Below are 19135 nucleotides of genomic sequence, written 5' to 3' on the forward strand. Positions count from 1 at the left end.
TCAGAATTCCTTACTCCTGAGCTCTTAAAACTTGGTTGGCATACAAAAAGATATGAGAACCCCCATTCCTGATTAGCAATACATGCCAGATTAAGAAAAATGTGGTTGGTGATATCTTTATACTGCAGGGCATACCAAAGGTAGCAAAGCTTTGTCAGTTTCTACATATGACTGCTAACGTATGCTTGATGGTAACAGCAAAGATGTATTTTTGTTAGGTGTTAGTAAAACAATGTTTGTTTCTTAAACCTCTGTGGCAACATTCTGATTCTCATAACCAACCTCCATACTTTCCATACTAGCTGGGAGATTTTGATAATATTTCTGAAAGTTTAGATCATAGGATCGCATTGCATACAAAGAACTAAACAAGTTGGTCTTCATGAGCTTCCAGTTTGTATTGAAATTCTGGGGAAAAACTACCTGTTGGCTTTAGGGGTTGAAAGTATTTGAAACTGCTCGTTGGTTTACTGTGTTATACATTCCTTGGGAACTTATTTAAATTTGATATACTACAGCATAATTCAATTGTTTTATGTATGTTTATTTGGGAGTGAAATGATTTATCACTGAGAGATAATGAATGAAGAAGACTTACAATACTGGTCTGAGCTAATTATTTGATGGTATAGTACAGTGTACACCTGTTGATCAATTCAGTGTATAACCTCACAAGCTTCTGGTTAGTTTCACAGACTATTGAAATACTAATATCAGTTGTCTAGCTCCTAGTTGTGCTCTAGTTTCTGTAGTAATTATTAAAGAGCAAATAACAAGTGTTGATTGAATTGTCCGAAGGGGTGGACAAAGCAGCTGAATTGGCAGCTTCTTTGTTGCCCTCCTCTAAGAATAGCCTTTTGTTAACTTAGGCAGGGAATGGAGACGCCATAGGGGCGGTAACTAAGTAATTCCATTATGATGTCACAGATAAAGGTGTATTCGTTTAGTTTCGCTGATTTGCTAAATCGGGGTTAATATGAAATATGATCAACAGTGTGAAGTGCTTTGGCTTTCTATGTTAGGCTTTACGGTTTAACGGTTTTTTTTGTCTGTTTTTGCAACAACACAGTCGGTAAAACGTGTCGTCTAATGTTTCTGTGGGCAGACCCGGCGCATCGTTGGCAGTGCTCCCCAGTTTGAACAGGCGCAGTTCAAAGCCACTTCTCAGCACTCATCTTTCTGGCGGCTGTACGACTTGACTACCTTTTTATATTCGTTTTCGTTCTCTTTGTAAGAAGTCAATACGAGCTTACATGTAAACAAGAGTGGGACGTGCGAGGTCTATCTAATCGTGTTTCACCGTACGTGTCCGATTGAGTCTGACCGCTTAGATAACCTATTGGTTTCCTCAACTTATCTCTTGAAAATACACTTTGCCCCTGTTATCGTTTGTTATGTAGTCGTCCCCTACAACGAATTTTCACGTGCGCCTCGCGTGTACTCAGCAAAATAGTTTATAGTGACCCTCGCCCCATTTTAAAAGTAGGGCGGACATGGCGTAGATTACAGTACGTGCTGGGAATTTGATGCCAAATAATTTTTTTTGCAAAGTCCTAAGTGTGAGTCTAAACTATTTTTTGTCAGTAAAGTGAAGATACAAGGTCAAAAGAAATTACTGAAGAAATGGCTTTGTTGGGAAGATAGGGAAGATAGCATTAGTGATGTCACTGTTTTGGCGGGATACATCAAATTAACAGACTAAAGAAATACATTAGAGAATACTATTATTTGAAAATTTAAAACTGAAAACAAGCGAGACCAATATATCGATTACTGATCTTAGTTCAGCTCATCAGAAACTCTGTGAAATTATGTATCTCTTGTGTACCTTACTTTATGGTGAACTCACTGGGCTCACTGAGGGAACACCTAACATGCAAAAGCGCGCTGAAATGTGGTAAAGTGCTCGACCAGTGGCAATTAAAAGTAGAAAACTACCACATTGCAGACAGCTAATTCGTCAAACCTGCAAGAAGGCAAATGAGAAAATAGCTAGTGGATATCAGAAGAAGAAGAAGGAGAAGAGGAGAAAGAAGAAAATGGTACCAGATTCAAATTTATGAACTCTTTATGTATTATTTACTTATTGTAAATACCATCTTGATGTTAAATGTGTTCCACTCGTTTCGGGTCAGGGCGGCGTATTATTATTCATCTGTGCTAATCTCTGCTACATCACCTGGTCTAATGGTTTTTCATCTATTTTCTAGATACAAAAACTGTGACTTTTCAGATACTTGCAATGTGAATCTCTGAATGACTATTCAGCCTCTGATATCAAACAAAACGCATTTCTTTGTTCATTTTAAAACTTGTGACAGTCCGGCATTAGTTCTCTATCTCCCGTACTTTCCCGCTGTAATATCGGTTGAACAAAGTCAATTACAAAAGCAATGTTATAGTCAACCTATTACACAATCAGCTCGGTTGTAAGTGAAGTGTTTTTTTAGTCAAACTATCGGCGATGAAATAATAGCCCCCCTCCCTGAAGTTTAGAATGCAATCGAATTCGTGCGTGCTTTAGAAATTCTGTTACTCCTAGGAAGGCAAAAGGTAAGTCTGTTAAATCTGCATACGAGCCAAGTGGCCCACCAGGCCGGAGCTTATGCTGGTTTCTGTAGCATGAAAGGGTTGGGAGTGTTTCTGCTCCCCCTGAATGGGACGCTAGTCCATCGCAGGATTATGCCAGCTTAAAATTTGCCGGTACCCATTTATACTCCTGGGTGGAGAGAGGCACTGAGACAGTAAAGTGTCTTGCCCAAGAACACAACACAATGTATCTGGCCAGGCCTCGAACCCGGCGGACCGCTCGATCCAGAGACGAGCGCACTCATGAGGCCTTCACGCAGCTCATAGGCAGAACAGACTACCATGCATTTTTTTGTGTGTAAGGAGGACGCTTTTTTTTTGTTATTTAGGTTCGTATTTAAAATGAGTAAAAGGCACCTAACCGGCCTGTACTGTTCATTACTATTCAGAAGTGTTGTAAATTGCAATTTTCATATTTTGTATTGTTTTCATTGGGCTTTAATAAAGGTTCGCTAAAAAGAAATTGAAAAACAATCAATGAAATGCCCAACAATGAAAATATGAAGTGAGCAACCATATCAATTTTATCATGACAATATTTTCAGACCCTTGTCAGTAAGTTTAAATGTCTTAAAATCAGCTGATTTATCTTATGATTTGAATTTGGTAATTATATTGGCTGGAGTGAGTGCCATTAATTGATTTTTTTAAGTCGAAGCCCAACGGGATTACGCAACTTGATCATTGGCTTCTTTTCTTTTTGTACTTATCACAATAGAACAAATAGAAGTTAAAAGAGTGATAAAAAGGTTCCTTTGGACCTATTTAACTTATCTCGCAACCTGAAACGTCGAAGCCGGCGAAGAGAATTAGTCACAGGTAAAATGTATAAATATCTGATAATTTCTGTTTAAATTTAAAGCTCTGAAGTTGTCATCCAGCATTTCTATAAAGGAACTTGAAAATTCCCAAATCGAGCCATAATTCGGTCCCCGGTAGCACTCTTGATTTTGCGTGATCGAATGATCAGCTCAAACTGCAAAATCTAAGCTATGGGTGTTGTCTGTGTTCCTGTACCGCTTGTCCAGCTTCTTGGACACATGGGAATGTATGAACAGTGAATTTTTTTTCCACTTGAGTTTTATCTAATGTTCATTAACCCACCGGACTTGTCGCTTCTAGCAAACTTACATTATAATTTTTTTCCCACAAACCCTCTGAAGCCTGATTCTCCAGGTGCTCTTTTCAAGTACTTAAATTGTTCGCGTACATTGACATTTCAAGCGGTAAAGTCCGGGTTTCTTGCAGCTTTATAGTTGGTCGTTTCACGAGGAACAATTAATGATCCGTTTGTTCAAGCTTATTATTTGCTTGCAGTTTTTTGCTAAAAGCATAAATACCAGTGAACAAAAGAACTCTATGTCAACTGAGCGATCAAGCGTGACTCTCAAATACTCGCCGCCGTTGACAAAAAAATTACAATATGCAATTTAAAAAATTTGACAGCGGCAGTCATTTGTCGGCCAGTACCGTTTTTGGCTCTGCAGCTTATAATAAGGACAGATAACTGAAAACGTATGCAATTTGATGACAACGACATTTTAAGGAGAAATTCGACAATCCCGAAGAACATCACGCTCTCAATGATGTCTTTATCAGGAGTTATGAAGGTATTTAAAATACATATCAAAACTTCCAAGTGCTTAGAACTCAGTTCATTTGCACAACATGAATCTTGATTTTATCCCAAGATACTGAAGGCCATTTTCAAATGTATTTCGCTTTCTTGAAGAAGTTAATTTACTTCAGATTACAATGTTTAATTATTTTTCGCTCTATAGTTCGCTTGCAGTCAGTTACAACTTTGTGCAAACATCGTTTGCATGAACGTTGAGCCTGTTGGTTGTTTAACCGCTACGGAACTGCAGAGATTTTAAATTAAGGGTTTCCGTTGAGTTTTTTTAAACGCTTCAGTGACCTACCTAAAGCTTAATGCCCAAATTAATGGCCCATGGAATAATCATTTACTTTGATTAACAATCAATGCGCTCGTCCAACCGAGGTAGAACCAACCGTCGCCAGTTGTTTTTGGTGTACAGCACTGTATTTACAGGCGTTGCCGAATCAAATATTTTGCATTGAAATATATTACATATACTACTACGGTTATTCTTTACATGCGAACAAAATTTCGCCTGAGCAGTCTGTATGCATGGTAATCAGCCAGACCAAGTATAAACAGAAGCTTCGACTAGAATCATAACACGTAATACAGATTAACACAATTTTATTTGCATTGATCCGTGATGAAACAATAAAAGTATTGCTACTGACTCAGCTTATCGCTTGGACAAAACTGAGAACAACAAAACAGTACAACAGATTCTCACTGTAGATTTCTCGGTCTAACTGCAAGGGCTCCATTCTCAAGAAATCGCTCTCAGCTTATTTGGGTTCAGATTTAGGGATATCATCGCGAAAAGATTGGTTTAGGGAAAAATTAAAGTAACGTTTTCACAATGCACCAATATATCTCAGGTGCAACTGACAATAACTCTTCCTTTGCATTCTATTGTAATTCAGCACACATTGCTTAGCTAAGATCAAACTTGTAAAATTGGCCAATAAAGCGGCCTCGAAATTCAGTCATTATCAAATGGTCCGAATGATATCATACTGATTAAAATTGCCCCTTTTTGCTGCCTTGATATATCACTAAAAACGCAGGGACAAGTGCTCATGAAAACGAGAAACGTAGAGTCGTAGACCTAGCAACTGTTACACACAGACTGCAATATCCTAAAGGCTGCCTGCAGTGTTTACCAAGAAAATACTTTTTATCTCTGTTACAAAATTTAAACTTCTTCTGTATTAATTTGTATTAAATGTAGTTGTGAAGTCATCACATCGTTTTCTCTTAGCGCCAAGAACAAAATACGTGACATTTTTTTAGTATGAATAACAAAATAGTTCAATTGTACTTGGAAACCAAATCGGCAAATGTAAACCGTTATTTAGTCTATTTGGCTTGATGTACCAATGTGACATGACCCTATCTGCAGTCACTGCAGAGTGCTCGGGACTTCCTTAAAAAATATACACTAGATTCATGTACAATCATACACATAACAACGTGGACGTTTGGCAACGAATAATCAAACACGATTCCAACAAATTCAGTGCATTGTTCTCTTTTAAGTATTAAAGTGGACTTGATGAAACCGCAAAACGAACTAAAACTAAACAATAAACTGAAGTCCTTAAAAAAGCTTTTGTCTATGTCAGTCTTTGACGAAATTAACATTATCTCTCTCTTCAGCATTTAGTAACCTTTACCGGTACCTTGTTCAGTGGATAAATGCACTTTCCGCCCAGTCACTGACAAACGGTATTATCCTTCTCTAATCCATTTGATCTCTGAGAAACTGTATTTCAAGAGCGAGCTTTTCTTTTTCCATAACCAACTTCTCCTTTTCCAAGGCCAGCTTTTCTTTCTCTAGCATTAGCTTCTCCTTTTTGAGTTTGTCAATTTCAGCTTGCACGTGCGGCGAGCCGAATGAATCATAGTCGGAACACCTTCTCTTTTTTAGCACGTGGGTAATTGGGGAAGAGAGCATCCTTTTGTGCTGTGGTACCACGAGACGATGCCTGCCTCCACCGCCTGTGTTACTGGTGGCGATCACACGCGGAATTTGTCTGATTTCGGACATGGAAGATTCGAAGTTGGGAACAGCAGATGCTGTAGTCTTACTGCTACCCTGGGAACTGGGTACCTGACTGCTGGAAGTCCCTGGAACCTGCTCGTGGGTCGTTTGTTGATCTTCCGCGCTCAACGTTTGAGCCGAGTTCAGGGCCGATAGAGAGGGTTCTATGTTAGCCGCACTCCGCTGTGAATCCTCTGCGATATTTTCTGTGTTTGTAGCAGGTGAAACTATCGAGGATTTCACTTCGGGTTTCACAACTACATGCACGACTTGTCGCTCTCCATTGATTTCCCTTTCGCCATTCTCTTCCCCTCCTTCTTCCAAGAAAGTTGGATCGTCGGCAATACCATCGTCAAAGTTTATCCCCGCAGGATCTCCAGGTGACGCTGCTGAGAAGCCACAGTTTGCCACAGTAATCCGCAAAATTTCTATTATCCTCTGACTAACCGGAGAAAGTTTTCTTGGTGCAAGGGACTGTTCGCCGCTTTCTGAATGTGCGGTAGATTCCAACAGCTCCTTTTTTGCTGCACGAACCATGTTTTTCCACTTTCTCTTGAGGTCGTTTGCAGTGCGTAAAACGATCGGATTCCTGCTGTTGTAATCACTGCATATGCGCTTCCAAACTTCGACCTTTTGTTTATTAGTGGACGCATCGTTCAGCTTTGAAGTGAGTACCCCGGAGTTGCGCTCAAACTGAGAGATTAAGTACAGACTTTCTCCTTCCGTAAAGTTGGGCTTCCGTTTGTTGGCGACAAGGAGTACATCTAGAGAATCACCACTTCGTCTTTCACCGGCGTAAGTCATCGCTTCAAACGAACCGATTGAAGAAAATCGCTCGGATTAAGCCACCGCTTTGAATAAAATTTAAGCTTCAGCTCCCAGCTCGCTGTTAAGCGAAGATCGTGCGGGAATCAACGTCTGAACGGCGGAGCTTACTCCCCGTGCCTATATCGCAGTGACCTTTGCTGATATTGGCGCTAAGTCAAAGGCCTAACTTACCAAGAGACACGCTTCAATCTAATACAGGTCTTAAAATAGAAATGGACGCCGAACAATGTGGTTTGCCTGCACGCATTATGTTAATCCCATGACGTCACGAAGTTAATACTGACAGCCTCCATATCAAGTTTTCATCAAGTGCTTTTGCTAATATCATATTAAAACACTCTCATTTTACTACAGTTGTAGCTTTTACTATCTTTTGAAACGGATCTCGTTTCTCCACAAGAAAGGTAAAAAAAGTAAGAACAAATAAACTACCGGCGGACTTCATATAAAATGCGATTTTAAAGTTGTGACGGTAAAATGGGTAAAATCCGAAAAAATTCATAAAATCTGCGCTAGTTCATCGCTTTTAATTACGCTTGGCTAATTTGTAGCTGAGTTACTATATTTCGACCCGACTTGAAAGGTGCTCGCGGATAAAATTGGCTCGAACTTTAAAATCACAGCAGATTAAGGTGCGATTTTTAATCCATGCGATTTAAACAACGCAGAAAAAACAGGCCGACATATTTGTATACTCTTGAGCGTGAAATTTGGCCTGTCAGTTTTGGAATGGGTGAAGTAATCAGTAGCCGACGGTCAAATCCGGCGACGGACGTAAATAAGCCTAGACTGTAAGGGCAAAGGCAAAATAAGCGAAGAGTTCGTGTTAAAGCTGACAGCCAGTAGTTAATCTTTACTTGTGAACTAATCTCATAATCCAACTGATTTGTTAATCGTGTGGTCGAGTTTTCGTGCTGCTCAGCCCGAAGGTGGCCCTTGCAGGCTAGTCCAACACTGATCAACACTGTGTTTATCTGTAATTTGCACTGTTTACGAATAGATACCTCGAGGATCACAATATATCACCAAGGACCTCACTGAAGTAGCTGCTTAGATTAGCCTGCTGGAGATTTGAACACTCTTAACTTAAGTCCCTGGAGAGATCGTGTTTGTTATCACGTAACTTCAAAAGCTGAAAAATGTCTCAAAAAAAGGACGAAGTGTAGAGGGTGGGAGAGAAACGGTTCCACGCTATTTGCTTCCCGGCAACGGAACAATGAACAATCCCACTTCTGTAGCACTTTGTTTTGGTAAGAGTCCGGGTTAATTTCGTTTCTTGTTCTGAACCCTATCGTAGAATACAATAAATTTCCTATTAAACTCTATTTTTTTACAACGGAACGGAAGGAATGCACTCTCAACTGCTCAACGGCTTCTGGTTCGTCTAAAACCTAATCAGTTCGGTATAATTATAGATAATGAACTATTTTTTAAGAGTGGAACGGCGTCAAATTGCAGTATGCAGAACAGTAAATAGCCAGGAAGTTATGATAAGATTTTGTAGCATATATGTAAGCGTATACAGCTCTGCCAGACATTCTTCAGTGCTCCCTTACTTTTATGACTCTCATCTTTTGGTATTTCTGGTGAAAAGAGGTATTTCTTACTTGAAAATTGTATATTTTTAATATAATACCTACTAGGTGCCCATTTTATCTTTCTTTCAAGCTTCTCAGCCGTTCGGAGTCCAAAATCCTTGAATCTGATTGGCTAATCGCGCTCCAGCGCGGTCCGGATTTTCCCATCCGAACCCCGGGTACGGACCGCTCCGAACCTTCCAACTTTGGCAACTTTTCAAGCTTTTTGTTACATAGTAAAACAACTAAAACAACGTAAAATGTAAACATTCAACACACTCAAACAATTTTGCTGAAACAGTACTGCTTTTTGTGCCGCCGAAATGTCAAACGCACGCTTACGCCAGATTTAAAATGAACCGGAATTTAATTCAACACAAAAGTTGCTTTGAAAGCAATATCGTAGAGAAAAACTTTAATTTGCCCGAAGTCTTGAGTATGGCCCGAGGCCGTCAGTTCTAAAAAAAAAAAAGGGCTTTTTATTTTGTTTGTTCAGCCCCCAGGAGAGGTCCTCTGTGAATTTGGACCAAAATTATTTTTAAGTAATGTATGATTGTACTGGTTGTCGTCCTCAGACGAAGCTAGAAACAACTTAACGTTACATTTCCCTCCACCCTCCCCACCCTCCCCACCAAACACTCTGGTGATTTCTTTCTCGAAAGTGTCTCGCCCAGCTCCTGATGTTAACAGTCGGCGTGCGAGCATCAAGAATACAAATCTCGGTACTCGCGATATTCTCCATACAAACAGCAGGGATAATCGAGGATATTAGGTCCTCTGGGTTCACTTTGTAGCCAGGGAAACTGTTCGCATACCAGGCATTTTAAAGATCGCGTTTCAACTGCGACAATCCAGATAATCTGTTCTGTTTCTATGGAAGCGAATTAATCGCGTTCATAGCAATGTTCAGTTTGAAATCCAAAAAGTGGGCCTTACTTCTTCAGTCCAGCAAACAAGGCACAGAAATACGGTAAAAAAGGTTAATGTAACGAAGATTTAATGAGTATTGTTTAGTTCAGTTATTCCTGTTAATACGATAGCTCGTGGACCATTCAGTTTAATTTTCGAATTTTGTTATTTAGTCTTGTTCATGCACTGGGTCACCATGTATCAACATTTGCGCGCGTTATGTTCGCGGGAGTTTGTTAAGCTATGCCGGCGCACTGATTTTTCACATGTATCATTCTCCACAATCATTGTGACTCTGTTTTACCGGCACATTTTTACCTCTATTTTACTGCTTGCTTGCCGTACACTGAAGGTGAATTTGAACTGACGGCAACTGTTTCTCGGCTTTTAGCTTAATTCATTTCACTTGTTACCCACATTGAAGCAATTTGGTGAGACTTGAGTGCCGTGCAAAGCCGTGAAAATATATCTCAGAGTCACATCAATGTAGCTGCTTAATAATATCAAAACGTAAGCGAAAGAATGAGTTAAAAATTCTTAATCTGATTTGTTTATAGGGAAGGGCACAACGCAAGCAACTTCGTTGTATTTATGTTTATACTCTGTCTCGGATTTTATCAGCTGTTGACCAAACACTTTAAATTAAACCGCTTTAAGACTTCGTCACACCTTCTAGCTCCTTCTTCGACATCGTCTGTACACTGAACAATTCGATAGTCGCCCTGCAAACAGAGCCTTTTCTTACGGTACATATGCTTTGTTCAGTAAAAGGAATAAAAGAGGCTCTGCTCCCCGCAAGGTGGTCGATAGTTGGCCCTTTTTCTTCTTTTTATAATCTTTGTAATCTCTTTTTAGTAGTTTCCCTTAAAAGCTCTGAAAAATTTACTCCATCAATGACTCTCCTTAGGGATGGATCGTCATATTTTTGATGGAGGGGTTGAACTTACATAATTACCCTAAAAAAGGCACGTAAAGAAAAATCGACAGAAGATATCGTGTAATGAAGTAAGTCACGCAAAAAGAAATGTGGAACAAATCGAAAAAAAAATGTTTTTGAAAAACTTGCACAACCATATGTTGATAATTAATTTCTTACACAGAAAATTAAAATTGCGCAACCAGCAGTCAAAAATAAAATACTCCATTCCTGAGTGATAAATGATAACTTGTAAAATATGACCACCACAATTTGTCTGATTCCAAGTTGTGTTTACATTTATTTTGTTTTGTTTCTTTTTATCTTTAGTGAGTTTCTTCAATGGTCGTCATTTTGTTCGATCTCTTGGGTAAAAGATTTTTTGTTTAAAATTTCCAAGTATGACCTTATCAAGTATCACGCTTTGCTGGTATAGTGTTACATTCTTACCACGCTTGCGTGACTAACAAGAAAATGCCCAGAATTCCAGATGTACATCGTACAAGTCACGCAGACTCTATCTTGGGTCTGACTGGAGGATTGATATTCCTGTTCGTTACATCAAGTGTACTTGTTCTGGGAGCACTTTGTAAATATCTTCGGAATTTTTGCCGCAAAGTTTTGAAAGAGCGCTGGAAGAAACGCTCAAAAAGAAGGCGTTCAAAACGAAGTGAACAGGCGAGAGGCAGTACGGGCGTGAAACGCTCCGAGTCAACTCGGTCATTTAAATCGAGGGAAGGCGTGGTTGCAGTGTCGCCGCAATTCTGTATCCCAAGCTCTCGCAGCTGTGTGGTACAACAGCCACCTCCAGATCTCTCCCAAGGCAGGACGGGAAAGACTTCTGAGGAGAGACGCCTCTCGTAAGTAAGGTAGCTAAGGATAGGGGAAGGAAAGAGAAGAGGAAAGGAAACAAAACCTAGGAAAGGAAAGGAAAAGAAACGAAAGGAAATTAAAACGAAAGGAAAGAAAAGAAAAGAAAAGAAAGGAAAGGAAAGGATAGGAAGGCAAACCCTTTCATTAGCCCTTAGATAGATATTTGGATACTAACAGAAGCCTGTTACGTTATACACTGCTTATGGTGCTTTTCAGTGTATATATGGTCTAATAATGCTGCTTTTCGTTTACCTTTTTTCTGCTGTGTAATATTGGCCCTTGTCAAATTAAAACTTCTTTCATCAAGAGATAGGTAAGGGTAAACGGGACGAGAAGCAAATTAAACAACGTTTAAAATTTTAGCTTGCCTGGCGGTCACCAGCTGCATGCTGTGAACAAACGACTTTGATTCAAGGGAGTAAGATTCTTCCTCTCTCTCTCCCTTTCAGGTTAATGTCTCTATATTTCAAAGAAGAATCAATAGGCGATCTGAATCCAGAGTTGTACCAGAATCAGGAAAGAACGATACGGATAGGAAAGAACAAGGATCTTGGACAACTAAATTTAGTCGTTAAATGCAACCAAAAGACTAGAAATCTGTCTGTCACACTGATCAGCGGAAAAGATTTCCCACCGCGGGACTACTCTGGAAGCATTGATACTTGCGTGACCATTTGTGTACTCCCCAATCGTGAACGCCGTAAACAGACTGCGATTCATCGGCGCTCGGTGAACCCTCAGTATAACGAGACTTTTGTTTTCAACATCCAAGTTGGCAAAGAGGCTCATTCGCACAGCTTGTTGTTAACTACGTACTTTTACGATAGTCTCTCTCACGGTCACGTATTAGGGGAGTGTTACGTACCACTCATTTATTGTGATTTTTCGGGTGAGACTATTTTCTGGAGTTACCTGGACGATCCTTCTGGCTCGGTAAGTACTACGGTATAGAGAACACAGCTGGTACATGTACATTTATCATTTCAAATGAACGCAATTTCTATGTATAATTTATATTATTTCTATTTCTATTATTTACTATTTAACAAATGGTAAACGCCATAGCGTGCACTATTGAGTTATGGATGCACGCGGGAGGTTGCTAAGCACGAAAGAAGCGTAAGAGTCGGACGAGACGATAGCCGAGTGCGACTGTAGCTTCTTGAGTGCTTAGCAAACCTCCCAAGTGCATCCATAACTCACTAGTGCACACTATGGCGTTTACCATTTGTTTTATAACATAACATTGAGACATTGGAACAACAGAAGTCCTTTTATTGAGCTACATCATAAAAAAATGTTCGTGTAGTCTTACATGACAAGAGAAAACAAGTGCGCGAAAATTCATTCATGACAAACGACCGCACACCAGTAACTCGATAAAGTTTCATCTTCAGACAACTGTGAAGACAGTTTCGCATTTCTGACAGAAGAAGGTCGGCCATTACGTTGGAAACAATGTCTGTCAAAAGATTTGCTTTGCAAACATTAATACACACGTCAGCAGCGTACACCCATGGGCAAATAGTAGACGCTAAATTAACCAATCAGAGCGCGCGCTTTGCTTTAGTTATGTTGTAATATCTATTATATAATTATCGGGTAAATTTTGTAACGGAGAGGATAAAGAGGCTGGAAACTCCAAAAGGTCCAATTCACGAGGTGGTTAGATTAACGGAGCTTCAAATAAGAATTAAGTTCATGGGGTGGTCGTAAGGCAAAGTTCATCGTATATAACGGTAAGTGCATCTACCGGAACGGTCAGGATCTCAACCTCGTTCCCTGGGCCCAGGCCAGGGAAAAGGTCCTGGGAACGAGATTGTCAGCAGCTGTGACCAGAAGAGGCCAAAAAGGTGGTCTACGGGAATTCACACCTGCTCAACGAAACACTGAGAATCTCAGCTTTGACTTTAGACCAAAGAATTAAAAAGAAATGTTTCCTAGCTTTAACGAAGAGAGAAAGTCGGTGCTCGGCTGTAAAGATCTTTAATTAAACTTAATTTCCATGTTTTCCTTCGTGTTTTTCAGTATAGCACTTTGGCTGGGGCGCTGCACAGTCTTGTTAATGCTGAATGTGGGGATTTGCTGCTATCTCTGTGCTATGTTTCTAAGGATCAAACTCTCACTGTTGCTATTATGAAGGGAATTAACCTGGCGCAAGGCCTTCTGACTCCAGTTGGTTAGTCATAACTCATATTTTATGGTTTTAAGTGTTGCTTAACACCAGAGTTATTTATCATTAGCTTGCAGTGTAAGCGTTTTGAAGCCGTGAAGGATTTAGCCTGCGTAGCAAGCGTTCCCGTACGAAGACCATTTCCGCATTCTGGCCGCGCGTAAATAATTGGAGCGAGAACAAAAAGATGACGAAGCAGGGGGTGGTGGGGGGAGCGAGGAAATGCGGAAAAGCTCTTGGTACGGGACCGCTTGCTACGCAGGCTATGAAGGATGAGATCAGTCAAAGTGAGGATGTCCTCGTCTCTTCTTCTCAGCACTATGTTTTTAATATGCCACATATGATTTACAGCTGTGTGCCGTGTTGCCTGGCCTGTGAATGTAAGCGAGGCTGGAGGTGACCTACCTCTGATACAACTGTTTCCGCTTTTCTCATCTAAATGCAAACCAGTTTTCTTAAGAACAACTTTATTTACCTTACAAAAGCAGCCAGGTCTGTGTCAAAGCAAGGTCACCTCCAGCCTCGCTGTCATTCAAAGGCCAGGTCACTGGGCGGACAGCTGTAGCTCTCCTAGTTCCTCCCCAGCTCTCCTAGTTCCTTTACGATTGATTCAAACGCACGAAAACAATGTTCTAGGCTGACTTTTTAATTGAATATATTCGACATCAAGACAAAATTCAGATCGCGTTTGTCATTTTACTCACGATTCTATGCAGAATACAAAATTTTTATTCAATCTAATTAAGTCGCGCACATAGGTCACGTATGAGATCGACTTAAAATTGCGTCTCCTCCTTTTCATTTGCACAGAAAAATTATACACAAAAGCTACACTTTTCCATGACGACCACAAACTTGGCAAAAGGAAAACAGCTTTGCAAGAAATCAGACAGCCCTTCACGGTTTTCAACGAAGCTTTGCTATTCCGTGTCCCCGAAGAAAAGCTGCTCAGCTGCACGCTGAAAATCTCCGTCAACCATTACAATGTCATGGGTAAAAGTTGTTCCGTGGGAGAGATCAGCTTCAGCGCGGAGTCGACTGGGCTCGAGGATGTGCACTGGTCCATAGTGACTTCCAAACACGATAAACCGGTTACAATGTGGCACACACTACGGGGCTTTAAGTTCATGGAGACAGGAAGAGATGACAGATCCCAGCCTCTTTCACCAAGTTAACCTTTAAAAACCAAAAATGTCATTAGTGAAGAACTTTTTCAACTCTATATTCAATACAATTTTGATCGAGCCTAAAATCCGTAGACGGAGAACTGGGCTCTGTATTGCACAAAATTTGTTGGGAAAGAGTGTCTTTTTCGGGATCAGACTAAAGCCCCGGCCAAACGATCGCAACACTTCAACACAACATGTCGCAACATTGTTGGGCACAGCATGTTGCGCGCGTTTGACCACCCTGTTGCGACGTGTGGCGACATGTTGGGTGTTGTGAAGGTGAATTAATCAACATGACACGAGCGTGGGACAAAGAAAAATTCTGAGTCCCCGACAGGAATCGAACCCATGACCTCCCGAACACCGGGCGGGCGCTCTATCCACTGAGCTACGAGACCTCATGGAGAACAAGGTCATTTAACTGAGTTCATATATGATAGGTGTCCTGCATACTGCTAGGATCAACGCTATCGAATTCATCGTGAGTAGTGATAAGTTAATAAAGATGGTGAATTTTAAGCTCGGTAATGAAATGTGAAGGTGAATTAATCAACATGACACTAGCGTGGGACAAAGAAAAATTCTGAGTCCCCGACAGGAATCGAACCCATGACCTCCCGAACACCGGGCGGGCGCTCTATCCACTAAGCTACGAGACCTCATGGAGAGCAAGGTCATTTAACTGAGTTCATATATTATAGGTGTCCTGCATACTGCTAGGATCAACGCTATCGAATCCATCGTGAGTAGTGATAAGTTAATAAAGATGGTGAATTTTAAGCTCGGTAATGAAATGTGAAGGTGAATTAATCAACATGACCAGGACACCTATCATATATGAACTCAGTTAAATGACCTTGCTCTCCATGAGGTCTCGTAGCTCAGTGGATAGAGCGCCCGCCCGGTGTTCGGAAGGTCATGGGTTCGATTCCTGTCGGGGACTCAGAATTTTTCTTTGTCCCACGCTCGTGTCATGTTGATTAATTCACCTTCACATTTCATTACCGAGCTTAAAATTCACCATCTTTATTAACTTATCATGTTGGGTGTTGTTGGCTCAAATTTTGAAAATAGCCAAATTTTTCATACAACATTTGTGGATGTTGCATGATGTTGTAGTCGTTTGACCAGGTTCGTGCAACTATGATGCGCCCAGACATGCGCACTAGTTAAATTTTTTCAACACCCAACATGTCGCAACACGTCGCAACACGTCGCAACAGGGCGGCCAAACGCGAGTAATATGTTGCGCTCAACATTGTTACAATATGTTGCGTTCAAATGTTGCGATCGTTTGGCTGGAGCTTAAGGATACAGAAGAAACGCTTCAATGGTCAGCGTTTTAAGCAAAACCGAACACGCTCCGGGGAAGAGTTTGCTGTATTATGACTCTCTTAAAATTTTGCTATAATATTACATGAAGAATACAAAAGCAAAAACCGACACAACGTAGAATGATTTTTTGAAGGTGTACTACATTTTGGCTGGCCAAACCAGCCTTCTTCAGGTACAATGGAAGATTTTACATTGGTGCGTGTTTTTATGTAGCCGATATTTACGTAATACCGGAAATACGCAAAAGTAATAGATAGTGTAAATTGAAGATAAGCATACGGTAAAATGAAATAACATGATAAAAGAACATAATAAAAGAAAACAAATGGAAACAATTAATATGTTTCTTCGCGGATGTTCAGACCATTAGGATCAATTGTTCTGCCTTTTTGAATTAAAAAAGCTTCCCTGGCCTTACGGATAGAGTCTCGGTTAGAAACGATTTACTGAACACCGCCGTACCATAGATAACCCTAACAACAAATCTAAACCTACTACAGCCGCCGAACATTTCCTGTCCTCTCCTAACCACACTGCTAACGACATGCAATTAATCCCCATCGAAAAAATCGTTTCTAACCGAGACTCTATCCGTAAGGCCAGGGAAGCTTTTTTAATTCAAAAAGGCAGAACAATTGATCCTAATGGTCTGAACATCCGCGAAGAAACATATTAATTGTTTCCATTTGTTTTCTTTTATTATGTTCTTTTATCATGTTATTTTATTTTACCGTATGCTTATCTTCAATTTACACCATCTATTACTTTTGCGTATTTCCGGTATTACGTAAATATCGGCTACATAAAAACACGCACCAATGTAAAATCTTCCATTGTACCTGAAGAAGGCTGGTTTGGCCAGCCGAAATATAGTACACCTTCAAAAAATCATTCTACGTTGTGTCGGTTTTTGCTTTTGTATTCTTCATTTTATATTTAAAGCCGATTAGATCACTATTGATCCAACGTATACCAGCAGGATCATCGTTCCGGTTGCTTGCTTAAGGTTACAGTATACCTTCAGATCGGCAATTTTCTTCAAATTTGGATTTTTGGTTCAAACTAATGGTCGAAGAATAATCTCTAATTTCTGAAAACAAAATTGAAAAAAACCTAATATTGGCGGAGAAATGGATGTTTTACGTTATGGCCGGAAGTAAAAGTTCCCTCTTGATTGACAGCCCTATAACGTGTATGCAATCAACCGAGACTACTTTCGCGGGAATATTACCGATATTGATACCACGAATTGGCTGGCTACTCAGTTAATCAGCATTGTTAATCCAAGCATTTTTCGTGTTAGATGTAATTCTATTAAGTTATAAGTAAACATGGACCACGGAAAACTCCGTTTACCAGTTCGAAAGAGCGAAGAATGAATAAAAATACATCAATGAGTGAAGAAGCGAAAGTTGGCCTCGCGGATGAAGCTACGGACGTATCAAGCGGGCAAAAAGATCGAGTCAAGAGAAGAGAAAGGTTGTGTAAAATTTGGGAACTCGACAGCGATAACAGCGATGTTTACAGTGACTCTTTTGTTGAGTTCGATACCGATGAATCGTCCAACTCATTGAGATCTATTGTAATATTATCCATGCACATTTGCTCTGCCGCGCTTTCTTTTGTTTGTTCTCGTCGCCCAGCTACTGTAACGTTCGTATCCTTTTTCGTCTTCCCCATTTTGCCAAACCAGCTTCAAGAAAAACCCAGCTGCAGAAAAACTATCTCTCCGCCTTGAGTGCATTGCGAAACGCAAGGTTTTTTTTTTGCAGATTCACGCGTAAATTTCACCGCGAGTTAATGGTAGTAAATTTTCCAAGCGCTGATTGGCTCAGTGATCTGAGAACCCAGTTGAAGGCGTTTGTGGGCGGAGTTTGTTTGCGAAGTAAGATATTTTTCTTAGCGCTGTTTTCTCGGATAAATTTTTTCACTTGAAGCAGACACTTTAAAGACTTACAACTCAAACGGAATTTGTTTGTTTCCCTCAAATTCGGACAGTAGCTAGATTAACATATAAAAAACAAAAACGTGTCTGCGAATTGTTTATTTCGAAATATTTTTTCTCCGAGAGCGATTTTTGTACGATCACTTCACATTTTTTAAATCCTATTTCGAAAATGTTCTGTAACTTTTTACTACAATTGAATATGGAAAAACGCAGACACGCTTTTTTAGCGCTTTTTGTCCTGAAACCGAGGAAAAAATAAATTGGCGAAAAACAAAATTCGCTTTGACTTGTAGCTTCCAAAAGGTGATTAGGACGCTTGCATTTGGTGACCGTGAAAAAATTGGCAATTCATTTTATTTCAAAATTTTTGGTATGGTTTGATAGCCAGCTCTATAAGCTTTAATTTGATATAGGGGCTTGGGTATCTACAGCTTAAACCGGACGCGCTACATCGCTTGGACGCGAGACACCCCTGAAGGTATACGGTAACCTTAAACATTTTATAATATTACACCATTCGCCCTGAAACTTTTTGTTGTTGTTGTTGTTTAGTTTTGAGTTTTTATGGTTTGGTCAAAGGTGGTTAAAAGCGAGAGGAAATGAGAAATCTTTTCTAATTTTCTCTTGTTAAAAGTCAAGATCAGGAGCTGAGACATTTAATCGTTTCAATAAGAGACTATGATCTCTTGCTTCTAAGTAGACCCTTAGTAATTGAATAGAAAGTTTTAAAAAAAAACCTTGGAACTCACCAGCTACTGGGAATTCTGATAGAGTTGGTCTCGTGTTAACGCTAACACATTTTCTTCTCCGCTGATCTATTTCTCATAAGAACGCGATAAAAATGAACTTGCTGTCTTGGTATCGAGGTTTTCTATGTATACTGATAAACATTGGTAGGCATTTTAGAAAATCGAATTTTCAGGTCGCTACACAATCAAGTTGACTTTGTAAAATGATTTGCCTGGAGCCCAGGAACTTCCTGTTAAATAACTTTCACACTTTTCTTTGTTATTGTTGTTGTTGTTTTGCTTTTGTTTCGATGCAGCGCGCATTTGACGCATTTGACGCCTCATGGTTAGTGCGCTCGTCTCTGAATCGAGCGGTCTGGGTTCGACCCCAGTGTTGTGTTCTTGGGCAAGACACTTAACTCTCACAGTGCCCCTCTCCACTCAGG

The 19135-nt window shown here is 40.2% G+C and overlaps 2 protein-coding genes across 2 annotated transcripts; one reads left to right on the forward strand and one right to left on the reverse strand.

The window, feature by feature from the left end:
* The first annotated feature begins 82 nt into the window (after nt 1-82).
* LOC145479222 (synaptotagmin-C-like) lies at nt 83-16097 on the forward strand. The gene is made up of 5 exons (XM_081457522.1): nt 83-4199; nt 10794-11323; nt 11786-12269; nt 13365-13515; nt 14320-16097. Exons 2-5 carry the CDS (start codon nt 10938-10940, stop codon nt 14682-14684), a joined length of 1386 nt encoding a protein of 461 aa, XP_081313648.1. The 5' UTR covers nt 83-4199; nt 10794-10937; the 3' UTR covers nt 14685-16097.
* Nucleotides 4197-10798, reverse strand: LOC145479231 (uncharacterized). The gene has a single exon (XM_081457536.1). The coding sequence runs from the start codon at nt 7035-7037 to the stop codon at nt 5931-5933; it is 1107 nt and encodes a 368-aa protein (XP_081313662.1). The 5' UTR covers nt 7038-10798; the 3' UTR covers nt 4197-5930.
* Nucleotides 16098-19135: the final 3038 nt, after the last annotated feature.

The sequence above is a fragment of the Orbicella franksi genome, chromosome 2, assembly GCF_964199315.1.
Source record: "Orbicella franksi chromosome 2, jaOrbFran1.1, whole genome shotgun sequence".
Classification (NCBI taxonomy): domain Eukaryota; kingdom Metazoa; phylum Cnidaria; class Anthozoa; order Scleractinia; family Merulinidae; genus Orbicella; species Orbicella franksi.